Source organism: Haliaeetus albicilla, chromosome 17 (genome assembly GCF_947461875.1).
Source record: "Haliaeetus albicilla chromosome 17, bHalAlb1.1, whole genome shotgun sequence".
NCBI classification, from domain to species: domain Eukaryota; kingdom Metazoa; phylum Chordata; class Aves; order Accipitriformes; family Accipitridae; genus Haliaeetus; species Haliaeetus albicilla.
Window position 1 is genome coordinate 21,765,646 of NC_091499.1, and position 23,681 is coordinate 21,789,326.

General features: G+C 46.2%; 1 protein-coding gene across 2 annotated transcripts in view; it reads left to right on the plus strand.

Moving 5' to 3' along the window:
* The window catches only part of FOXO3 (forkhead box O3), a 96,207-nt gene extending 74,058 nt beyond the window's left edge, over positions 1-22,149 (plus strand). For both annotated transcript variants that reach the window (XM_069804998.1, XM_069804999.1), the window contains exons 2-3: positions 3,996-5,430; positions 17,952-22,149. In XM_069804998.1, coding sequence (XP_069661099.1) covers positions 3,996-5,396 — 1,401 coding nt within the window. In that variant the 3' untranslated portion in view covers positions 5,397-5,430; positions 17,952-22,149. The remainder of the gene's footprint in view (positions 1-3,995; positions 5,431-17,951) is intronic.
* The last annotated feature ends 1,532 nt before the right edge of the window (positions 22,150-23,681 follow it).

Below are 23,681 nucleotides of genomic sequence, written 5' to 3' on the forward strand. Positions count from 1 at the left end.
CTGGGAGCTTACTCATGTGCAGTCTTATCAAAATATCGAGAGAGACACATGTAATTAGGACATGGCAGCGGATTTAATTTTTTTTTTTTGTGAGCAAAATGTGGCTGGTTCCCTCGAGGACTATTAACTGAACAAAACGCAGTGCAGCAGATCGACATTTATAGAAGCTGAGAGCGTGGCCCCGAGTTTGGGAAAGTGCTGTTACCCCCTTGTGTTGCTGCCCTGGCTACTAGTGGGCACCCAGTGGCACCCCTTCTCCTGATGCCATCAGCCTAAGCTAAGGTAGGGTAGCAGCACCGCTTGCCTGTGGCACTGTACCACCCTCTGCTCACACCACATCTGACCTGCCTCGCGTGTTCCTCTGTCCAGGTCTTCCTCATCTCCAGGGCCGGTCATTCTTCCCCGCAGGACCGCTTCCCTGGGGGACCAGGACCCGGCTGGTCTCAATGCCGTACGGGATGCTCTTGATCTTATCTGCAGGAACCTCAAGTCTTCTGGCTCTTAGCAGAGCGCACAGCATTCTTCAAGTCCGGTATAAATAGTAACACTAATAAAGGGAGGAGCTCATCGTATTTCTTTTCTGCTCTGTTCTTGTACAGTCCATATGTTCTACCCATCGGTAGTATCTGAGCTCTTTCCAAGGTGTCTGCAGCCTGGCTAGCATCTGTCCCATCTACATATGGTCTCCAGGACAGATTGATGGAAGTTCCTTTATAGATCTTTTAAAGTTTCTCATTGCATTTTGGCATGGAAAAATGTGTTATGTTTCCATCATCATGGCCTAATCCGTCTCCCACATAAGTCAAAGACAAATCCCCATTAATTTGATCAGCAGCGGGTTCAAATGATAAACTGTATTGTCTTTGCTTCCCCACCTCCTTTGTGGTTTGTCGCCTGGTCATATATTACTAATGCACGTGGTTGTGAGCAGAGAATGTCCCGTGATATTTTCCTATATTTTAAGCAGATAGGAACATTCTTTGACAGGTCAGAAACCAGGTAGAAAATACAGTTATTTCCATCCAGATTGCAGCCTGGTAGCACAGCACAGCAGCATTTACTGATGTGAGTTGTCAGTCCTGGTGACTTCTGTAGTAAAATTGCATGTGAAAGGATAATAGGATCCAGCCCTAATTTGATTTGGCAGAGCATCCAACACAAGGAGAAACCAAGAAACTCAGATACTGTTGCTGAAGAGGTTAGCGGGGGAGGTTACGTGAAAGAAGTGGGTTTTAGGGCAGTGTTTGAACAGAGGGTGGAGATGGGGTACACAAAAATAAATTGGCCCATAATTATGCTTAAGAAAACAGTCTTCCTACAGAAGAAAAGTAAAGAAAAACAGAAGCCGGAGTATAAGTGGCATATTGCTTAATGTAAAGGAAAACAAACTGCTTGGATTTTTTATAACCACCAATTTTCAACGCAGAAGTATTATTACATTCTTTTATTACTTGTGTAATACCAACACTGAGCAAAAAGATATAAGAAGAAGAAAATTACACATGTGCACACACATGCAGGAGCCCTCATCCTGAAAGGTGGTGCTTCAGTCTCACAATTTTACCATTTAGGATTTTTCATGGTTTTAGGCCAAATGGTTTCATACTATGGCTACCACCAACAGAAATAAGCCGTTTTATGAGAATACTATAGGTGGAAAACTGTTAGGTGCTGGCACTTTGACTGAGTGTTTTTATATCTGAAGTTGTGAGTCACGCTGCGTATGCTACCTTGGGTGTTTCTTTTGTGTGTTTTCTAAGATTTTTTTCATTAGCAAGAGTCACGGTGCTGTGTACTCTTATACCCAGCATTTTTAGGTGGGGAACAGCATGGTTTGTATGGCTTTTGGAGCCTGGCTTGGTGAGGTGGTCTATCTCTGGTTGTCCTCGCCCTGCCGCTGGCTCTTTGCAAGGCGAGATCCTCATGCAGATGTTCTCACAAGTGGTTGTCCACGAAAGTCCCAGGGGGTGAATGTGAGAGCTACCTGCATTGATGCAGTACAAGCTGGAATATCAACAAAGGTTATTTTTCAAAAAAACAGCAGTTCTCCAGCCAGTTGGGCGAAACGTGAGAAAGTAAGCAGTGGCGCCTAGTTATTAGAAGTTAGAAACAGACTATTGCCAGACTCAAAATATAGTTAAAATGTCATCAGTTAACTAATAAAAAGCTCTTTCCTTCCTTAGACTGAAGAACTATTATGCTGCAACTCAATCCACCATATTTTGATGGCATGATAGTTCCTTAGAAATGGACAAGTTTATAGCTGAGGCACTGACCCAAACTTCTCTTGAGTAGGTCTGCGAAGTCTGGTCTGCTGTTTTGTGCAAATTGTTTAAAACATAACAGTTGCTATTTTGAACCGTGGTCCATATGATTTCTCTTTTCATTAAGTGATAATCACAACCGCGTCTGCTGTCTGCGTGCGAGAACTTCAGGCATGTTTTCCATTTCACAATCTGACAAAACCCACAACACTTAACAGGGGAAAAAAAGGCATTATATACTGAAAAAAATACTTCAAAAAAAGCTGGGCTGTATTTCTTCATACATCAAATGTGTCTCCAGTTTCACTTATGTCAAACAACCATTTATCCTAAGGATGCAAATGTCGAGATTCTTGTGAATGATTTGTTGATTGATTCATTCTTTGCCCATTTAAATCTGGAATTTCTTCACTGCTTTGTAAATGAAGGACACTTACCTTGGATGGTTTGATTATGCTATAGTCCTTTTGACTTTGTGTTTTTAAAGCATGCTGGTAGAACAAATGGGATTTTATCCTCTTTATAGATATACGTGGTAATTGCCAAAATTTAAGAAAAAAGAACTCATGCAACTTTTTAAACTTAATCATCTTTAACCTGGAGGAATAGCACAACTGTTTTGTCAAAGGAATATGGGATAGTTCCAGAAATCTTTTGACTTGCACATGGAGGAAAAAAACCAAAACCTGGAAGCATTCTCACTAACAAATACCACTTGCTTGTCCTCAGCAGGATGAGTGGACTGGGATTTTCATCTTGGTTATTTCGGTTTAAATCTGGAGTCATTTCACTAGGGGTATCGTGGGCTGGTTTTCTTGGCCTCTTTCTCACTCTGAGATGATTATCATCGGTTTGAGCCAACGTGGTTTTTGGACAGTAGACATTGCTGACTAGTGCAAGCAGGTAATATGCAAAAGCAGGCAGTGCATGGGCTCCCCTGAAAGTACTGTATTTTGTATCATCCTGTATGGCACAGGGTACCTGACTGTGTACAGCAGCTTTACACAACTCTCTATCTAGCAGCTTACAGGGACAGGGATATTGTCATGCACTGTGTCACATCATGTTTTGAAGACTGTGAGGATACTATAGCAAGGGGACAGCTGGCCAGCTATTGCAGTACAGGTGTAATTCTGGTGCCTCTAATCAAGAAAGTACAGCTTAGTCATGCACAGAGTGCCTGTGGGAGAGGAGCAACAGCACTTGCAGTTTTCTCAAGAGTTATTATAACCAATACACAATACACATGCACATGAAGAATTAAAAAGACATTTGCAGAGGCTGCAATGAGTGTGACTACCCCTCCAGTCAGATTTTTGCAGTGCCTTTGCAGATTTTATTTCAAGGAACCGATGGCAAGATTGCTGGTAGTATAGAGGTTTGTCCTGAGTCAAAAGTAAGGGAGAAACGTCTAGCTCCTTGCTAGCAGGAGTAGGGCTGTGTCACACTCCTTTCCTTAGAATGCAGCTTTTGGGGGTGTAGGGATGGGCAGCAGGAATGCACCACTAGTGCAAGCACGGGGCTTGTTTTACAGCAGCATGCTGGCATGCTGCAGTCACACTCCAGCCCTCCTGTATCCACCATCCGAGAAAGCCATGGTGATGTCCAGGAGGGTCCAATGCTTTTATTCATGTTGCTCTTTTCATGTGATGTTGGTTTAATGATTAAGATTTGGATAGTAAAAGAAGTGGCGTGCTGGTCTTGACGTTTTCTTTTGTTCTTTTCCTGCAGAATTCAATCCGGCACAACTTGTCACTCCACAGTCGATTCGTCAGGGTGCAGAATGAAGGCACCGGGAAAAGCTCTTGGTGGATGATCAATCCAGACGGTGGAAAAGGTGGCAAGGCGCCCCGGAGACGTGCTGTGTCAATGGACAACAGCAACAAGTACACAAAGAGCAGAGGGCGGGCGGCTAAGAAAAAGGCAGCCCTGCAGACTGCCCAGGAGACGAGCGAGGACAGCCCTTCTCAGCTCTCCAAGTGGCCAGGGAGTCCCACCTCCCGCAGCAGCGACGAGCTGGATGCATGGACGGATTTTCGCTCCCGTACAAATTCAAATGCCAGTACGATAAGTGGCCGCTTGTCACCGATCTTGGCGAGCACCGAACTGGATGATGTTCAAGACGATGATGCTCCGCTTTCTCCCATGCTGTACAGTAGTCCATCAAGCTTGTCCCCATCAGTAAACAAACCATGTACTGTGGAGTTGCCTAGGTTGACTGATATGGCTGGGACAATGAATTTGAATGATGGACTGACAGATAACCTCATGGATGATCTCTTGGACAATATAACACTCCCTCCCTCCCAGCAGTCACCCACAGGAGGGATAATGCAGAGAAGCTCCAGTTTTCCTTATGGTTCCAAAGGTTCAGGGCTGGGTTCCCCGTCAAGTAGTTTCAACAACGCCGTGTTTGGGCCATCGTCCCTGAATTCCCTCCGCCAGTCACCCATGCAGACCATTCAGGAGAACAAGCAGGCCACCTTCTCTTCCATTTCTCATTACAACAACCAGACGCTGCAGGATCTCCTCGCCTCTGATGCACTTAGTCACAGCGATGTCATGATGACACAGTCTGACCCACTCATGTCACAAGCCAGCACAGCTGTGTCTGCCCAGAATTCCCGCAGGAATATAATGCTCCGCAACGACCCCATGATGTCGTTTGCCGCGCAGTCCAGCCAGGGCAGTCTGGTCAATCAGAGCCTGCCCCATCACCAGCACCAGTCCCACAACTCCTCTCTTAGTGGCAGCCGTGCCTTGTCCAATTCCATCAGTAACATAGGCTTGAGTGACTCAAACAGCTTGGGATCCACCAAACATCAGCAGTCACCTGTCAATCAGTCTATGCAAACACTTTCTGACCCGCTCTCAGGCTCCTCTTTGTACTCCTCTAGCGTGAACCTCCCAGTCATGGGACACGAGAAATTCCCAAGTGACTTGGACTTGGATATTTTCAATGGGAGCCTGGAGTGTGACATGGAGTCCATTATCCGCAGTGAACTCATGGATGCAGATGGGCTGGATTTTAACTTTGATTCCCTCATCTCAGCTCAGAACGTTGTCAGTCTGAATGTGGGGAACTTCACTGGTGCTAAACAGGCTTCATCACAGAGTTGGGTACCAGGCTGAAGGATCTTTGAGAACAGGGAAAATGGGCAAACAGGTCAGTGCCCCATAGATGTGGTAAAATAATTGGTTCCTTAGTTTTATTGGAGTTTGCACCAAACCCATAATAGTTAGCGCACACTAATAATATTAATTTGCCTTGCGATGGCTTGCCATGTGTTGGTATGCAGCAGGCACAACCAAGAAACATTTGGAGGTGTGGAGGGAAACGAGGCTAAGCTATAAAAGCTGTTCAGCTGCAACACTGTCAGCCCGCATCTGATGCTTTGTGTCCTTCTTAATTTAGGCATGAGAAACGTTAATGACAAATCAGGCAAACCAAGGTGGAATATTTGTGGGTTTTAGGAATCACAGAGCTCCAACTCGTCGTCTTTGAAGTCGCAACAGATGGATTCTTCTCTGAAGCCGATGCCGCATCTAGCCAAACTGTGTTACATAGGGATGGGGCAAGGGGCTTTGCAGTCACTGGAGCGATGTTACTGCAGGGGAGGAGGAAGAGTGTCTTTGCAAGATCAGTGCATGCGCTGAGGATCGGGTGGGACAGATCTGGACTGAATTAGAGTTGCACTGCTGCTGTGGTGCAGCAATGCTAGAGAAGTTGTTTGGGTTTTTTTTAAATTGTATTTCTTGGCAAAGAAAATGCAGCAAATGGAGGAATTATATATTTAAATAGCAAAGGTGGGATCCTGGTCCCAGGAACATCCTGGATTTAATGTTTTAAATATGTAAAAATTGTTGGTCTCCTCCAGGACTGGGGTGCGTATCATTTTCTTTTGGACTCCACCAAGAGAATATCTGTAGGTTTGGGTTCTGACATAGGTGCTTTTCAAATTTTAGCCTCTTCAGATTAATTTTTTACAGATTGATGTGGGTTTTTCCATTGCTTCTTTTCCACAGCTGGGGGCATTTGAACTTGTAAACATTGTTTCTGTCATCCTTTTGTGATTCTGCAGGCTCCTGCCCATACCTGTGCCTGCTCACACATACATATTCACTGACTCATATGGTAGGTGCCACACAAAGTGCCCTTTCTCCTTTGTTTATTTATTAGTATAAGGGAGTAGATTTCAAAATATAGTAGGATAAAAGGTTAGCTATAAATTATTGAAAGTGTTCTATTAACTTCAGAGTAGTACGTGGAGTATCCCAGTGGTGAGGTTAAACAAGGCTTTTGTTCAGTTTGCAGCTTACTTCCAACTTTCTTGAATTTTCTAGATGAAGGATGGAAAGGAGGAGTTGATGTCGTTTGACTTTACGGTGCATAATTTGCCCCTTTCATCTTTAATTGAGTTTTCCTTCTCTGTTTCACAGTTAGATGTTCAAGGGGAAGCTTTGCGGTAGGTGAGCAGTAGTGGTGAACCTCCTGCATGTCTCCCTGTGTGTATGGAGTACCGCAGGAGACGCGTGCTGTGGTCTGCTGCCTCTGAGGGAGAACAAGACTGCACAGGAGTCCTCCCTTCAGTTGTTCTGCAAAGATGCCTCGCTCCGGTGGAGGCACTGTCTCTGTTGGTGGGAGGATTTCCTCAGGTTCTTTCACATCTTCTCGCCCAAAGCGAGAGCGTTCCAGTGGAGGGCCTGGAGACGGGCCGCGGAGGTGGGCTGTAGAGGACACCATGTCCTGCTGACCCTGCACAAGATGGCGGCTTGGTAAGCCCAGGGCCACAGCTGAATTCTGGTTTTCCTTCAGTTCCAGTGCTGGAGAATTTAAGAAAGGAAAGGGGAGGAAAAAAAAAGAATTGACTCATGAACCAGGAAGTGAAAACTTGCAGAAGGTCACGCTTGCTGACCAGTTCTGTCTTCCTCCAGGTGCATGAGCTGTTTGGATTTAAAAACCCTTTTAGCATGAGGTAAAACCAAAAGGCTGTAAGAACTTCATGGCAGTGGAACGTCCAACAGTACAATCTGCCAAATGGGGCCTAAAAACCAGGTGCTGTTGACAACTTTGCTTGACACAGGCAGACAGGGCAGCCTCCTGCTTTTGTAGCGTGGTTTCCTTCGTACGGGCAGAAGCCGCCCGTGGGCAGACCTGCTGAGGCAGCACGCCACGCCACCACCTCACCGACGCTCGCCGATGCCTCTTCGCCCTGGCCTCTGCCATTCACGGAAAGCGTAGCTGCTGTGATCTTTTTCAGGCTGCTCCCTCCGAATAGAGGAACTGACACATCTGTGTGAGCGGAGTCTCATTGCAGAGGACAGATTTATTAACGAGACAGTTCTCCTCGGCGGATTACTGTCCAGTCATCTGTGGAAGCCTCTTTCCCTCTCTCTGACAAGCGGACCGGCTGCTGCGGGGTGCCTCTGGTATCAGGTGCAAGCGCAGATGATTTCTGCTGAGCTGGTTCATCATGCACCCTTCCTCGGCTGTTAAGCAGCGCTGTTTGAGAGTTTGCCTCCCTGTGAGCATCTCGTATTTTGTTAGGGGCACCTCACATGACATCGGATGCAGTCGTCCTGAATTGCTTTCTCAGTTACTTCTCCACTTGGCTGTAGCAATAGGGACCCCTGAATTAAAATCTTCTCTCAGCAGTGTTTGTGACCCCAGTAACGAATCTTTACAGGCTTGAAGACTGGGGAATGCTTTCAGCAGAACCTCCTGGCACTTGCTCATGCTAAATCCGTTTCACGAGGGTGGCCAGGTGTGTTTTGCAGGCAGGCAGAAGCAGTTACAATGGATTATTGGCATACCTGGGAATAGTGAGTGCTGTGTTTTCTATGAAAAATAAGAGAAACGTTGGAGTCAGTTTTCGGGAAGAAAAGGAAGAAGCCAAATACATAGGTATTTAGTTTATACGTACTCTAGGTATAGAGGGGGTTTGCTTTGGAAGAAAATCAACTACAGTTTCTTCATAGGGGAAGTAAAAAACCTGTACAGGAGATGCCACTGTTGCGGGTTTAGTGGCTGTGCACGTTTGCTGCCCGTAAGCCTGTGCATGGTCCCTGGAGAGAGCCTTGCCCGGTCCCACCGCACTGGCCCTGTGCCCGTGAGGTTGGCCATGCCCAGCCTTTCAGAGGGTCCGTATTGAGGCATATAAATGAATTTGGGTTTGTTTTGTGTTGTTTCTCTTACAAGAAGGAAAGGAGAAAATTAATATGCTTTTTTCTTGCTTTACTCACTCAGCCATAATTTTCCCCTCTTAAGCTGGCTGGGGCCTCTGTTCCTCTGTCTCTGCCTGCTTCCCAAGAGCACTGGATGTGCCCTCCTGCCACTCAGATAATCATCACCTTGGTTTTTCAGCTTGTTTATCAATACAGACGGACGTCACTATTCCCTCACCCGTCTCTAGAATACCTTTTATTTTTAAATTAGTGGGTTCTCTTTCTGCCTGGGGTTCCCACAACTCTGCACTTTGCTCCCTGGTCCTTCTCAGCCAGCAAGTCCCAAGGGACTTGGCATTCACCAAAGAGTAGTCCCAAGCAGAGTGGCAGGGGAGACTATTCGGGACATTTACTGCTGCTTGGAAGGTCAGGAGCTGGTGGTCAACTACCGCTTGGGCAAACATTTCCTCCAGCATCAAAACCCATCCAAGAAGTTGTTTTTACCTCAGTTGTTTCACTGATTCAGTTTACAGCGGCACTGCGCAGGCAGCGATGCTGACAGGGCTTGGGCAGGGGCTGGAGGATGGCTCAGCGCAAGCAGGGCAGGAACTTCTTGAGCTGGTGTCACTGTCTGAAAAACTCATCTAGCTGCATCTCCTGAGAGAGACTTTGACGTGCCATTTAGCAGGATGCCTGTAACAGAGCTGTGCTGGAGTCACGTTGGCTTGTTTGAAAATTACAGGTGAAATACTTCGCAGATCAGTTAAAGTCACTCATTTTGCCCTAGCATCATATAAGTCCCAGATCATCTTACTATAGCCATAGAGTGCACAAGCTATGCCATGTAATGTCATGTAATGTTCACACAATTTGATGATTAACATCTCTGATAAATCAAAATTCTAGGAAATGTAATGAAATGACTGTTGGTATTTCATTAGTCCGTATCAGTTTGGACTACTTGCCAATTTGTTAATTCGTGTTCAACCTGTTTCTGGGTGAAATTCATACCAAAGATGAATGCATAGGTCTGAGGATGACTTACTATTCACAACAACACCATCTTAAAAGTTGAAGTAGATAGTGAAAAGATCTCCATTTGGGTGGAGTTTGGAATCGGAGAGCTCTGGGCAATATACCGCAAGGAAGATGATTTTTATTCTTTACCAGAACCTTGTTTTCTGCTCATTAAAGCTGAAATGTGGAAACAGAATTGATGGACCTCTTGCCTGAGGGTGCTGACAGCCTCAGGACCATAGTTGCACTTCCTCCTCTCTGATTTTCAAAAATGAGGTCCTAGGGCTAGAGTTGGCAGGTTTCTTACATGGAGCCAAGATGGGGCTGGCTGCCTTTAAAAAAGCTAAAGGAAATTCAGGAGCAGCAAATTCTTCTGCTCCATTTCTAACAGGTTAGTGGTTAAGGCGGTGGCGCGTTTCTAACATTTAAGTGTTGTTTCAGCCAGCCCAAGTTTTGAAAGGTGGTTTTGTGACTAGCTAAACATCACGCATGCCAAGTTTAGTCTTTGAACAAAAATACCTATGTAGAAAACGTATTTCGCTGGGAACAGGGATGCCATTAACTCCGAGGAGGGCCTGCCCCGAGCAGGCTCCTCACTCCCCAGGCACGCACCAGCGGCACGGGAGCAAACTTGGCACTTGTGGCCACTGGGGAGGGGGAGCAGGAAAAGCCAGGCGAACCCCGCTGGGGCTGCCCCCCGTGCAGTCCCGCTGGCCGCGGTGCCCCTTGAAGCCCGTTGCACACAGGGGCCAGTCCCACGCTTGCAGGGATGCTGTGGCTTTTGCTGTGTGAAGGCAGCAGGAGCTGACACACACACGCAATGAATCGCTCGCTCCTTCTGGGAGTAGGGCTTTTTGGTTTTGGTGGGTTTTTAATCTGGGTTTATGTTTTGGGGTTTTATTAACCCAGGAAAAAGATCTGTAAAAACCAGGATTGCCTCCGCAGCCTTGTGTTGTGAGCGTACAGCAGCTGAAGCCAGGACAGTGGTCTGATCTTGTGGTTTGGGTGTTCTTCTGTTGGTGTTTTATATAGATACATTTTTTAGTACCTCATGCTTTGTCATGTGATTCAGCAGCAATAATTAGGCAGAAACTTGCTGTCCCTGCAGATGCCAAGATTACAGGATGACATACTCTCACCAGATGACAGCACAAACTGATATTTTTAGAACAGCCCACATCAACTGGTCTCCCCAGTGCTTTCCTCCCTGGATCGGCAGCACGCAGGTTTTATTACAGAATGAGTCTACACAAATCGTCTTTCTCATGTGAATGAGCCGCAATGATTGTTTAGAGCTGCAGATCAGCGTTGGTCCCCAGATGTGCTGTTGCCTGATAGCTGGGATGGTTACAGGTGTTTTTTCTTTTTTCTTTCCTTCTTTTGAGCCAGACTTTTAAGTAGCTCCCCCTCCCCCAAAATGTATTTTCTTGAAGAAGTGCGTAATAAGAGATTCTTTTTAGAAACATAGCGTCATGCAGCTGAGGAAAGGTCAAGATCTTTTTTCATAGCAATTCAGTGCTCAGCCAAGGTGATGAACTGACAGCCAGAGAGGTTTAAGTCTTGTGTTGATGACAGCCAAAGAGCATGGGTACAGCGTAGGCAGCAAGAGTGCACATATTTGAGTAGTACCCTACGTAAATAGCTGGCCTTTCTCTCCTGGCCTGGGGAGGGAGGATGAAGGAAGGATGCTCAAACAAACCCCCCCGGGCTGCCAGTGCCACTGGTGGAGAGTCTCCTGCAGGATGCTCCCATCAGCGCTATCCCTGATCGAGTCCTACACGGTGCATAGGGACACTGACCCCATTAAATCGGGTACCAGCGGCTGGGTGGTGGGAACGCTCAGCTCTGGTCCACTCTACGGGCGCTATTTAATCAGCTTTTCCACTCAGATTACCGCACAGGGTGGCAGTTGTTGGAGTCTGGCAGAGCGAACATCTGCTGAGCGGTAATCGGACAGAGACGCAGCTCAGCTAACGGAGGCCACTGTGTAGCTGTGGTTGTCTGCCGTTACTCCAGGAAAAAAGCCACTTTTCCCAGATGATGCCATGGAGAATGGCTTGTGTTTATGCACTTTTACAGCTGAGCTGAATATCTTGCCCATTGTTTTTCCCTTATACAGCCTGCTTCTCCTGGCTTTCATAGGTAATTTGTTTTTGTACAAATGCAGAGAAAATCTGGGTTTGAGGAAGGACCTTCCCTCTCTTGTCTTTTCTACCACTTGTAAGTCATCATAGAGGATGTCCTGCCTTATATCAACACGGTGGCAATCTTTCTGTGTGACCTGTGTAAGCACTATTGGCCTGTCATTTTCAACTTGCTGCAGAGGAAAATGTGAAGACTCCATAGCAGGGAGGATGTTTTTAAAATAGGCTTGGTACCTGGCAGAGAAAAAGAAACTCTCTATAAGGACATTCAGAATAAAGAGTACCTAGCACATTTCCATAGCACTATAAACCCATAATTCAGGATATTTCCAGCCACGCAGGTACCTTTTACTCTAAAAAGCGGCTCTTGTTCTTCAGATTCAAAAGTGCAAGCAAAGTCCTTCTCTGGTCTTGCACAGGTGCAGTAGTTATCCATCCTTTTCTGATCCACAGTAGAGGTCTCCTTCCCAGTGCTCCTGAATGCCTAAAGAAAGCACTGTTATTCCTGCCGGTGTACTTTACCCCTAACAGAAGATGTATTTTGCAAGCATTTTTGGCCTTCTTCCTCTAGTCTAGCAGCATCCTGCCTAAAAGGTGCTGTGTTGAACACCCAGGCTGATGTCTTTCAATTAATGGCAGTGTCACCCATAACTGGCAGGATTTCCACCCCACTCCTCAGGCCCCTGAACAAAAGGCAGGGGATAAAATTTACCATAAGTTTGTCAAGTAAGAAGCCTGGAGACCTTGTGGAGAGATGATGTCCTGTATCTAAGCTCTCCTCTGTTGCCCGGGGCAGAGGATTGAACCCAGCCAGATGTAATGGTTCTCAACAGCAATTGGGTATCAGCAGTGCTGGTGCTGGAAAGCCAGCATAACTGCACACTCACATGCCTGTAGGTGTAAAAACAAGTGTGTCAGCATATGGTCTTCTTGTATGGGCAACAACACAGTGCACAGTGATGCATGTAGTGGAGTTTGCATGCGCCTGCTTCTCTTTGCAAGGAAATGCAAAATTTCCTGTGAATTTGGTTGTTCAGTATCAGGTCCTGATACATTAGGAAAATCCTGATCTACTTTTCCTTTTAAGTGTGTGAGCATGGGTGGACCAATTTCTCACTGGGTGTCTCCTTTTCATCTGTAAAATGGGTGGAAGGGACCTTATCCACCTTTGAGGATAAAATGAACTGTCCAGAGAAGTGGTTGATTCTCCCTTGCTGGAAATATTCCAGACTTGGCTTGACAGGGCCCTGAATAACCTAACCTGAGGCCCTGCCTTCAACAGAAGGTTTGACCAGATGATGCCGAGTCCCATCCAGCCTGGACTTTTCTATGATTCTGTAGACAAGTGGGATATCAGAATAATATGTGTATCGATAGTCGTGGTACCTCACTACAGTTCTGGGCAAGCCTTTCGTCCCAGGGAGATGACACGGGGTGATAGAATGATGTGCTGTCTTTAGTTACATTTACTTCCAAAATACTTGGTCGTCTGCTATGGTTTGCAATGTTTCTTGGAGTGTAAGAGCAGTAACGGAAGGAAAAGAGTCACTTTCATGCTTTACGTGCCTGAGCAAGTACCAGCACAGCAACTTTTTAGCTCCCATAAGTCTTAGTTCTGTGCTGGAGTTCTTCCTCTTTCCATCCTTCTCCCACACTCTCTGCCCCCGATTCTGAGCTGGAAAGATCTATTTTTATGAGTAGAACTAAAAGAGAAAAAGTGAAGTTGCAACGTGCCTGAAAGTTCAGGAAAGAAGGCACATTAAGTTACCAGCTCTTTTTTTTTCCCCTTGGGATTCGCACCCTGACCTCAGCATTGTCTCTCAGCACAGAGCCATCCTAGTGCAGCTAAGCCTTTAGGGTGTCACTGTGGCATACCTGCCATGGCATCGGGATTCCTAATTTTTATTCTGCTTGAACAAAAAATCTCATGCTGCAGTGTTGTCATTATAGAAGAATTGGCCACAGTAGTTATCTTCCTTACTTGTTTCTAAACAAATACTGTGTATTCTTCAGTCCTGAGCTGTGAAACCTCAGGCAGAATATTAACTTGTAACCACACATAATCAAGTCTTGCTTTTTGAGCTTACCCCCATTTTGGAGTAGAAGCTGTACTGCTGGTGGCGATGACAAATCAAGGGGCTGAGGCACCAGAACAAATGCACATCTGTCACTAAAGGACGCAAGTTTTCTTCAAAACATTTGCATCCCAAGTCTCTGGACAGTAAAAGTAGTTATTGGGATTTCCTGTCCCCGGGGAGTCGTTACGGAGTGGTACCCAGGGAAAACATTTGTTTTACAGATAAGTGGTGATATTTTTCAAGATGTGATCCACTCAACAAGCCTTCCAGCCAAATCAGGAGGTCCTTGATAGTCTGCCATACAGAGGAGCTGTGTGTTGGTAGTGCACTTTCTCATACCGTAATTAGGTAAAGGAGCACATAACTTTTTTTTAACAGAAAACTGTATGTGCTGATTGTTATGTTAGCTTACTGATAAACTTACCACCGACACACGTTATCTGTGCTCGCTCTGGGGAGCATCGATGCATCACCTTTCTATTCTGAAGAAATTTCCAGTGGTGTGTAATTGGCATCATTGGGAATCAAAGGGAGAAAGCAACAGGTGGCAGATGATCCTTCAGAGCTGTTCTGATGGTGCACTAGCTGGCTTGGGAGACAGCCATCCGGTTAAGTGGTGGTACGATATGAGACAGAAGTGAGGAAATGTTGTTGCTGGAGGGAAATCGCAAGCAACAGCTCAGCCACAGAGTAAAGCAAGGGTAGAATTGTAACTGGTCAGTAGCCAGGTAGAGGATGAGAGGGCAGAGAAAAGGACAGAAGAAAGGGGCATCTCATCTGCCACATAATTGCTTGCAAGCTGAAGAATTAGAAAATACAGAAATCCTTGCTTTTTGGTTTACACTCTTCCACCAAATAGGATAAACAGATTTAGCATCTAGGGTTCAAAATGTCTGTGGGACGTGACAAAGCAGGAGTTCATCCTCACCCCTCGTTTAATGCTTTTTCTGTTTCTGTTTTAAAGTCATTATTTTCACCAACCACATGCATATATGCTTGCATAAGTTATAGCTTGATATAGCACTGTAGATTCTTCTAACGTCCAGCAGATGTATCTTGTTCCAGCCTTCTGTACCCAGGGGGTCAAAACAGCCATGGTGGAATTGCCTCTACTTTCAGTGCATGTGTGCATGTGTATGTGACAGAGCCCAGGTACCAATGCAGTTGTGAAGACTGCACTCCAAAAGAAAGCCTTCGCTTTCTTCAGAAGAAAGTCTTAAGAAGTCTAAGAAACTTTGGGAGAAAGTCTAAAATTCCTCCTTCCTTTCCACTCCCCGATGATTGAAAATGGGCTTCAGGTTTGACAGAGGAGCTTTTCAAGGGAGAACTGAATTTTCCAGGGAGTGGCTTAAGGAGCACAGCCAGGTGATGTTTTCTAGTAGTGCCCTTTTTGGAAGTTCCCCCCAGCCTAAGAAACAAGAAACCATGCCACACATAAGAGGGGCTTCTATGCCTTTGCTGTGGCAAGTTAGTGAATGCTGCTCTAACCCACTAGCCCTGCTAGACTGCACCTTTCTTGTATGCGTCCTTGACCTCTGTTCTACATATTTTTTCATCACTCCCTGTGCTCATATTTCTGCTGCTCTTATCCCCTAAAACAGGTCCCAAAAATTAAAGGCCAGGAAAAAGGATAAAGGGGCGACTGGAGTATTTTACCTGGAGAGCTGCATGTTGCCCTTAGAGGACAGCATTGTCCTGGCTCACCAGAGGAGAAACCCCGTCTGCCTCTGCAAATTCAGGGTGATGCTCCAGAGGACAAGCTTTTCCCACAGCCATTGGGAATGGGAGAAAACCCTGTGTTGGCTCAGGATGCAGCTGGAGATATTTGGATTTGGGGGCAGGGAGAGGGGAACACTGGGGAGTTGTGGTTCAGGACCACTGATAAATGGAGATGTAACTGGAGTGCTTGCTTCCCCACCTGATACAGTTTTCATTGCTATGAAGCAGCAGGCTGCTAACTCAGGGCTAACAGAGGCTTTTTGTGGTGAGACAGAAAGTGAGAGTGTGTGGTTCTATTACAAACTTTAATGGGGTAATTTGAAGGCAGGCAGGTTAAGGCTTTGATCTACTTCTTTTCATTTTTTAATCCATTTGCAAAGTCCATGTAAACAGCTGTGAAAATGGAGCGTGGTTTGGTTCTGCTATGAGCAGATTTCACCTCAGCATTGCGTCTGTCTCCTAAACATTGGCACTGTCTGAAGGACGGGTGTCCTCACGAAAAAATGTCGGGCAGTGCCACTACCACAAATGATGCTCATCATCATCCATCCTCCAGTTTTTTCTCTTACCACTTTGTTTCATAGTATAATATTTTACATACATTTTTAATTTAAACGTTAAACTACTCTGGTACTTCATCAGGAGTTCTGTGCTTGTTTACTTTTAATTAATAGCTCCATTCAAAGTCAGCAAGACTTCTCACACATGCTGAAGTTAAGCCCATGCTCAGAATAACTGGCAGCTGCATGAGAGTGAGCTGGCTTGCTGGGCTGCGGCACGTGGGACCCAAGCCTTGCCTTCGGATGAGGTTGTGCTTTGGGAAGTCACCCATTTCCAGCCCCCCCTGGTGCAGAGGCTTTAAGGAGAAGTAGAGAAAAGGGCATGCACTCATTTGAGCTGCATACAAGCCACTAGCCAGGTTTTACTGGGGGCTCCCAGGGCTGTCTGGGTATCTTCTGCTGACCTTGTTATGGCCATCAGGACACACTCACCAAATGGAGTCCTTGCCACGCAGTCACATTAACGAACGGCTAGCGTTAATTTGCCCTTTGAAAATGAAGGAATCAATATGTTGATCCAGTCGGAAATCCCTTTATTCACAAAACAGTCTACCCCAAACCCCTCCACATAATTAAGGCTAAAGCCAAATTTTGTTTGGGTGAAACGCACAATCTGTCTGCTCCCTAAGCTGTGCTGAATGAAGTTCTCCCCTAATGGCACAGGGAGCAGCTGTCATGCTGTTGCTCTAATAACCATGAGACAAAATGATTAAATTTCCATCAATCATTTAGCATTATCAGAATAGGTCATTTTAATAAAATGTTATCATAGGATCAGTGCCTGGCACCTTAGAAAGGAGAGGGGCAGTGATGGAGAGTCATCTCGTGACGGCCTTTGAGTCATCCCCCTTGCAGGAGATGCTCGTCCAGATTAATCCAGCAGTCCCACTAAAGCCACCATTTTTCATGAGGGTGCCTGATACCAGGATCTTCTGAGAGTAAGGACATTCCTGTAATCACCTCAAATGGCTTTTTGGTTTCAGCAAGTGTCCCCTTGTTCTTGCACTGTATAGAAAAATCACCGACCATTCATCTTGAGGAAAATCCTCAACGGGTTGTAAGAAGTGTGGGGAACTAAGCCCTGCTTTCAGAAGCCATTTCAAAGCCAGAAGTTACGTGCCCAGCAATGCGGATGGCTGCCAAGTGGGCTTTCTGTAAAAGGATTTCATGGGAATGTTTAAATGTACATACTTCCCAAAACCCTACTTGGTGCCTGTCTGTATTTTTAAGCCACAGAGTACCTTTAAAAACCTGGCCCCTTGGCCCCCTTAGTTGAAATGTTCATCTGTTTTCAGTGTTCTACCTACATACCATGTCCATTTGTACTCATCTCCATGCTGCATCCAAGGCATCTTTCCAGCATCTGTCCCTCTGCAGAGAAGTTTCATGGCTACAGAATAAGCTGGACCCTAACCCTGTTTTTAAAGCCGGGTGGACCCTGTCTGTTGACAGTGTGTCGTACAAGCAGGAAAACAGAGAACTCCAAAGTCCAACCCAAAATTCGTGGCTCCTTACTGCTTCTCTTGAGCAGCCTCCTTTGACTGTCCTTCAAGGGTGGTGGTCGATGTCAGACGCTGATGGAAGATTTGTCCAGCCTTTTGGTGATGCTGAGAAAGGGTGATCATGGAAAATGGAGAAAAGATGGATGATCCTTCTGTGCTTCACCTGGAAATAACCCTTAACAAATAGATGATGCACTGGATTTCTGTAAATCCAACTCGGCCATTGTTTTTCTTTGGAGAGAGGGTTTTTGCTTTCCTGCTTGGGAGCCAGCAAAGAAGCGCGCTCAAACCTTGGGAAGGGGGAAACATTTTCAGGCAGGGTCACAGTGCAACTTATTCCTTGCTGTAAGTTTGAAGTTTCTGGGTGCAAACAAATCAAAATTACTTGTCAGAGTAAGCTGTTGTTGGGTTTGGAGGTTTGCTTGGTTGCCTTTTTTGTTGTGGTTTTTTCCTACGTGCAGCAGTCTCACTGTCTTGTCTTCTTTTTCTTCTTCCTCTCCAGGCCCTCAAACTGACACGAGATGTAGAGAGAGAACCCTTTGCCAAATCTGCTGTCAGCAAGTGGACAGTGATACTGTTTACAGCTTACGACCTTTGTGAACCCTGCATTATTTTCCTAACGAAGCAGACTGTTAATAGGCCCCTTACCGGAGTGAAGATCCTCCTTTTTTTTTTTTTTCCTCTTTTTTTTTTCTCTTTTTTTGGGGGGGGAATTGAACTAATTCTGAAGTATGCAAAATCTTCCTTTTCTGGGATGGCCAAGCACTTGCTGTGGAGACAATGTTCAGCACCATCCTGTTAAGAACGCACTGTGTAGCCTTTACAGTAGTTACTTGTCAATGAGTATGTGGTGTTTCAATATATTAATGGTTTATGGGATGTTTTAAGTTGGCTTTCTTTTTTGGAGGTTTTCCCTGTCTGCCCACCCTCCCCCTACAACCTCCAGGTTGATTTCCTTAGATTTTTGACCATTTTTGCTTTCTCTCCCTGGGAAATCTGAAGTACTGTGCACGTGCCAGGAAATGATCATAACCCAACACTGCTCAGACGTCAGGGTTTTCTGAGTATACAGCGTTTGTTACACCGATCAACCGGCTGAATTCCAGAGAGAGGTGATGTGTGTGGTCTGTTTGTTTGTTGGGTTGGTTTGTTTCTTTCTTTCTTACTCTTTCCTTAAATTTAATGGTACACCCCCCGTTTTCCATAAGCGTCAAACCAGGGTTGATTGCAAAACAAGGGAAGCCGGCGAGTTTGCCTCTTGGCTCGTGAGGATGGACTGACAGCGGGTGCCGTTGCCCGCACGTGCACTGAGGCAGGAGCCCGTTTGCTCCCCACCAGAGCAGGCTCCCCTCCTGCCTTATGGTAGCTGCAGCAAGCAGGTGAGGAGTTATAAGCGGAGCTGCCAGACAAGTTGAACATAGCCAGTTGTAAAGATGTGTTTGAAAAAGCGAAAATTAAGGGAAATACGTCACTTCGCAGAAGAGCTAAATGTAGAGGCTGGGCATCGGCAGGTGACTTGCAGTGGCAACGCCGGGAGTTGAGGCACAGGTCGTTGCAGGGTGTGTTACTGCATCAGTGATCCTTTTTTTGTTGTTGTTTTGGACATATCCTCGATTATTTTTTCCTTCTCATTGTGTATAACCTGTTGTGGCAGAAGAAGCAGGAGAGGGAACGGCAAGGCGACAGTATCATACAAATGGCTTTTCATAGGAGCATAGATTGTAACAGGATAAATGACACTGAAAGACAAGGCAGTTTTATATATTTTGCTTCTAAGATTTTCTTTTGTAAAATGAATAATAATTAATAATAATAATGAATAAAAGGTATGGTGCTGTATAGGTCCTCTCTATAATCTGGAAAGTTTGATTACTTTTTATTAGTATTTTGGGGAGGGAGGGATACAAAAAAAGAGGGGAAGACAACAATGGTACATAGGAACTCGGTATGAAGAGGTTCTGAATAGGACAGTGTATACATAATTCTCCAAAGCGATATATGAAGTTTTTTTCTTTGCATAAAAGCATTATGCATATAAATATATAAATATATTTTATTATGTACAGAAACGGATCATTATGCATGGATGTTAGGAAAACAAACTAGCATTTTAACCCAAAGTCTCAGTGCATGAGTTCCCACCAACCCGTGTCCCATGCAATGTGGAGTGACTCCCTCTCCCCAGTGCCACCGCACATGCACAGTCATGCGCGCGTGCGCACACACACACACACACAGAGACACACACAAGCATTCGTGGGCCCTTCCTCGCTCCTTACTTTCCAGGTCCCTGAGGTGACATTGGTGAAACAACAGCTCCTAGTGTGATGGAAGTTTTGTTTTTGTATCGTAGCCCCCACGCTGTTCTCTCGTAAAGATGCATCTCTGGGTTTCTCCCCGCAGTTAGGACCGTGTAGACTCTGTGCAGTTGTGGTTATCGTAGCCCTGTAGCGTATCAACTCTTCCAAGCAGCCAAGGGTTTATCATTTGCCTTTTAAAAAAACTTCTCTTTTCTTTTTACACCGAGATGGTCTATTTGTCAGCGTGGGGACTAGTTTGTTACATTTATCGGAGTTAGCCGATGCTCATTGCCCATCTCTGTCAGCAGCCAGCCACCCAGGATGCTCACGTGGGGCAGTGGTCACCTGGGCTAGAGGTCCCTTTGCTTATCGCAGTCCAGCTGCAGGCACCTTTTACCAAAATTGCTTGAGAGCTTGATCACCAGCCTCCTCCGAGTGCGCAGCATTCGCTCTCAGCTTCCCAGTACACCCCACAATGCGAGCGTACACTGAAGGACTTCCCTCCGGTGCTCCTCTCCCCGAGGCTCCTCTGCGGCTGCTGCCCTGCGGCGGGGCTTGTCCCCCTGCCCGCGGTGTCGGCTGCCGGCAGAGCCCGCTCGGTGCCTCCCCGTGCCGGGGCGCAGCGTTTGGCCCCTGCCCGAGTGAGCCTCTGGTGAGACCCGGGGTGCCTGCCCGAAGACCACCGACCAGGTCACAGACAGCACCGGTAAGGCCTGACTTGACGGTATGGCCAAGGTGACCGAAATCCATCCTTTTTTTTTTATTTTTTCTTGGTACGGCTGCAGTTCTTGTGAAAGGCAAGGGAAGGCGCATTAGCTTAAAACAAATGGGGGCAACTTCTGCTCTGCTCCGGCAGCCTAGCCCCACTGAGTTCAACAGAGCTAGCTCCTGCTGGCAGAAATGAGGGAGAACGCTGTGGTCTGCTCGGTTCAGAAAATGGAGAAAAAACACTTGATTTAGAGACAGCCCGTCAATGGCAGAGAAGGTTTTTTTGGTTTTTTACATAAAAGCATTAGCAGCTGAAAGGCTTAACTGCCTCTCGGCAATGTCAAGGAAAGCATTTCCATTGGCGTGGCTGGGACACCTTGGGCCCCTGCTTTGGAGAACATCCTAGCACTCGCTGGAAAGGGGTGGACTTGGCCAACCTCTTCGGTTTGGTTTGGTTTCTGTTGCTCGTTTTTGGGGCCAGAATTTTCAAACGGAGGTGCCTGGTGTCAGGCACTGGACGTCGGGGGCTCCTGCTCGTCACAGGGGGCGAGTTCCTCTGCCCTCGTGGCTTCTCGAAGGAGGGAGAGGTGCCAGGTCCCCCCAGGCCCAGGGGAAGGACACCACCCTCTGCACCTGCTGAGGTGCCCAGCAAATCCCCTCCTCTCCAGAGGTGCTACATAAATCTTGCTGAATTCAAAGGGCCGCTTATTTAGGTGTCAAAATACAGACTTGAATGGCTAATTTGGGGAACCTACCTTTTGAAAATTTGGCCTTTGAGTCTTTGAGCATGTTTATGCCTAGAATTTTTCCTTCTGAAACCATGTAAAACAGATGATTGTCCAGAACAATTCCATAGTTATCGTTTAAACACTTGGTCTAAACAAAAGGTCTAAAAAGGTGACATTTATGCAGTTCCTAGTCACAGGTTTGGGGCTTGATTTAATGATTTTTGTAAAATGATTTTCTCTTGAGAATAATTGGGTAGTTGACCACTGCTTAACTCCAGAAATTTTTGTGCCACCGCTTCAAAAAGTTACCTTTTAGGTCATGTTTTTCTCTAAAATTATGTCATTGCTTGGCAATCGGTGTCCTGTAAGTGTTTTCTAGTACACAATATACCTTAGGAATTGCCAACAGATGTGAAGGGGGACCAGATACATTTCGTTACTATGGGTTGGAAAAAATGGATTGTACATTTGGCTTCACATGTTTAACTTTTTTTTAAAAAAAGTTGCATGATTGGAAAAAATATGTATACAGTATCTGTAAAACTGTTTTATCTGTTTTTGTTTCAAGCCATGTAAATTGGAAGAATATTAAATCCACAGCCTTATCGCGCATGGCCGTCTTTACATACCGAAGAGCTGAACAGTTTATACTTTTCATTTGGGCTATCTTGTACTTTCATTTGAAAGCAGACACTCTCATGTTGCAGTCTTACTGAGGATTTTATATTTAAAAAAAAGAAAAAAGATGCTGCCCTGGAGGAATATACTACCTTACTACACAGAGGTTGGAAGGAAGTTTGTTTTGGAGCAAAACCTGCCCCTTTCCAAACAAAGTAGAGACGCAGTGCTTACTCCACTTGGTGTTAGTAGATATTGCCTTGTGTATTCCATTTTAAATTGTAATCTAGTTTGTAAAAGAGATGGTGACGCATGTAAATAAAGCATAATGGATCTCTACATTGCACATTTGCCTTCGCTCTGTTCTGTTGTGTTGTGGACAGACATCTAAATGCAGGACCTGGAGAAGGGGTGACTTCCGAGCAGTGGGTGAAACCGGCTGGTGGGTGGGTTGGGGTTGGGGCTGGGGCGGGGGCCTGATCCTGCATCCACTGGAGTCTGTAAATGCGTTATTTATGTGGCCCTCTGCCTTTCAACCCTTCAGCCAAGGCAGCGTAATTTTGGCGGTCAAATAACCCCCAATGGGATCATTTACTGCTGCTAAAAATCACAACGTTCACTTTATTGGGGGGGAGCGGGAGGGTTGTCCCCTGGGATGGCAGCTGCACCCTGCAGCTGCAGCCCAGCTCACCCATCCTGGGAGACAACCAGCCCAACTGCAAGTCGGTCAGGAGAAAAGTACACCCCCCCCCCAGCCGCCGTGGGCTTGGCTGGGTTTCAAACTGCCTCTGAAAATGCCTGGAGTACTTGAAACCACCCGTTCGGGATTTGGGATAAGAAAACCAGCAGCCTGACTCAGCAGAAAGTTACACCAAGGGCTCTGGCCACGGCACAGGAGAGCGTGCTCAGAAACGTGAGACGTGTCGACAAAAAACACTTCTCCCACCCTGACGGGAAGCCACAGATGTATATGGGTTTTTGGAATCATTTTGCAAGAGCAAATGGTATTTTCAAGAAAGAGGAGCCTTTTTGTGCAGCAGGGAGGGGTTTCCCATGACTCCCGGGGGGCGACGACCGCTGTGTCGTCCACGCAAAGCCCATGGGGGCGTTGCGCTGAAGTACTGCAGTATAAAGAGCAGCTTAGGGATATCCCTTGTTCAATAGAGCAAGAGCTGTTCAGGCTTTGTCCTAACTAAAGATAGCCTGAAATATTACAAGATCCAGTCAGAAAATAGCCTTTGACCAGGATGAAGCGTGCGTTAGCCTTCGCAGAGTGAGAGCACGCTTGTCCTGCAGCAATTACAGCTTCTCGGAAATGGAGCAGTTTTGCTTGATTTTTCTGAAGGCTCCTCCGACAGTTGCTCTGGCGGGGAAGGACCTGTGTCCTCCGCCTCGCTGGCATCGCCCCACTGGTATTTAGGACAAACGATGACAGCGTTTGGCCCGGCGAGGTGCCAGGTGGAAGGGCCTCAGCTTTGACCTGAATTTAAGCAGGGGCAGCAGCAGCGATGACGGCCTGATCAAATCCTGCGCGAGTTTTGGGCTGAACCTACTTGGTGGTGTTGTGCAATGCCTTAGCTGTGACCTTCAGTTTACCCGGCCTGGGAATAGGTCATTCTTATCTTTCAGAATACTTTCAAAATAAGTCCAAACATTTTAAACTTCTCCAAGTTGTCCCAGAAGACAAAAGGCTTTTCGAGCTGCTGCCGAGACTGGTGAGGCAACCGAGAGCTATTTTGGGAGCTCCCCACCGCATATGCTGAGTTGCGAGTTTGACCAGACCAGGGAAAACAGTATTTTACAGCTCTTGTTTGGCTACTGCTGCCAAGGAAGTTAGGGGTGCTTTCAAGAAGATTGAGATAAGCAAATCTGGGAGGC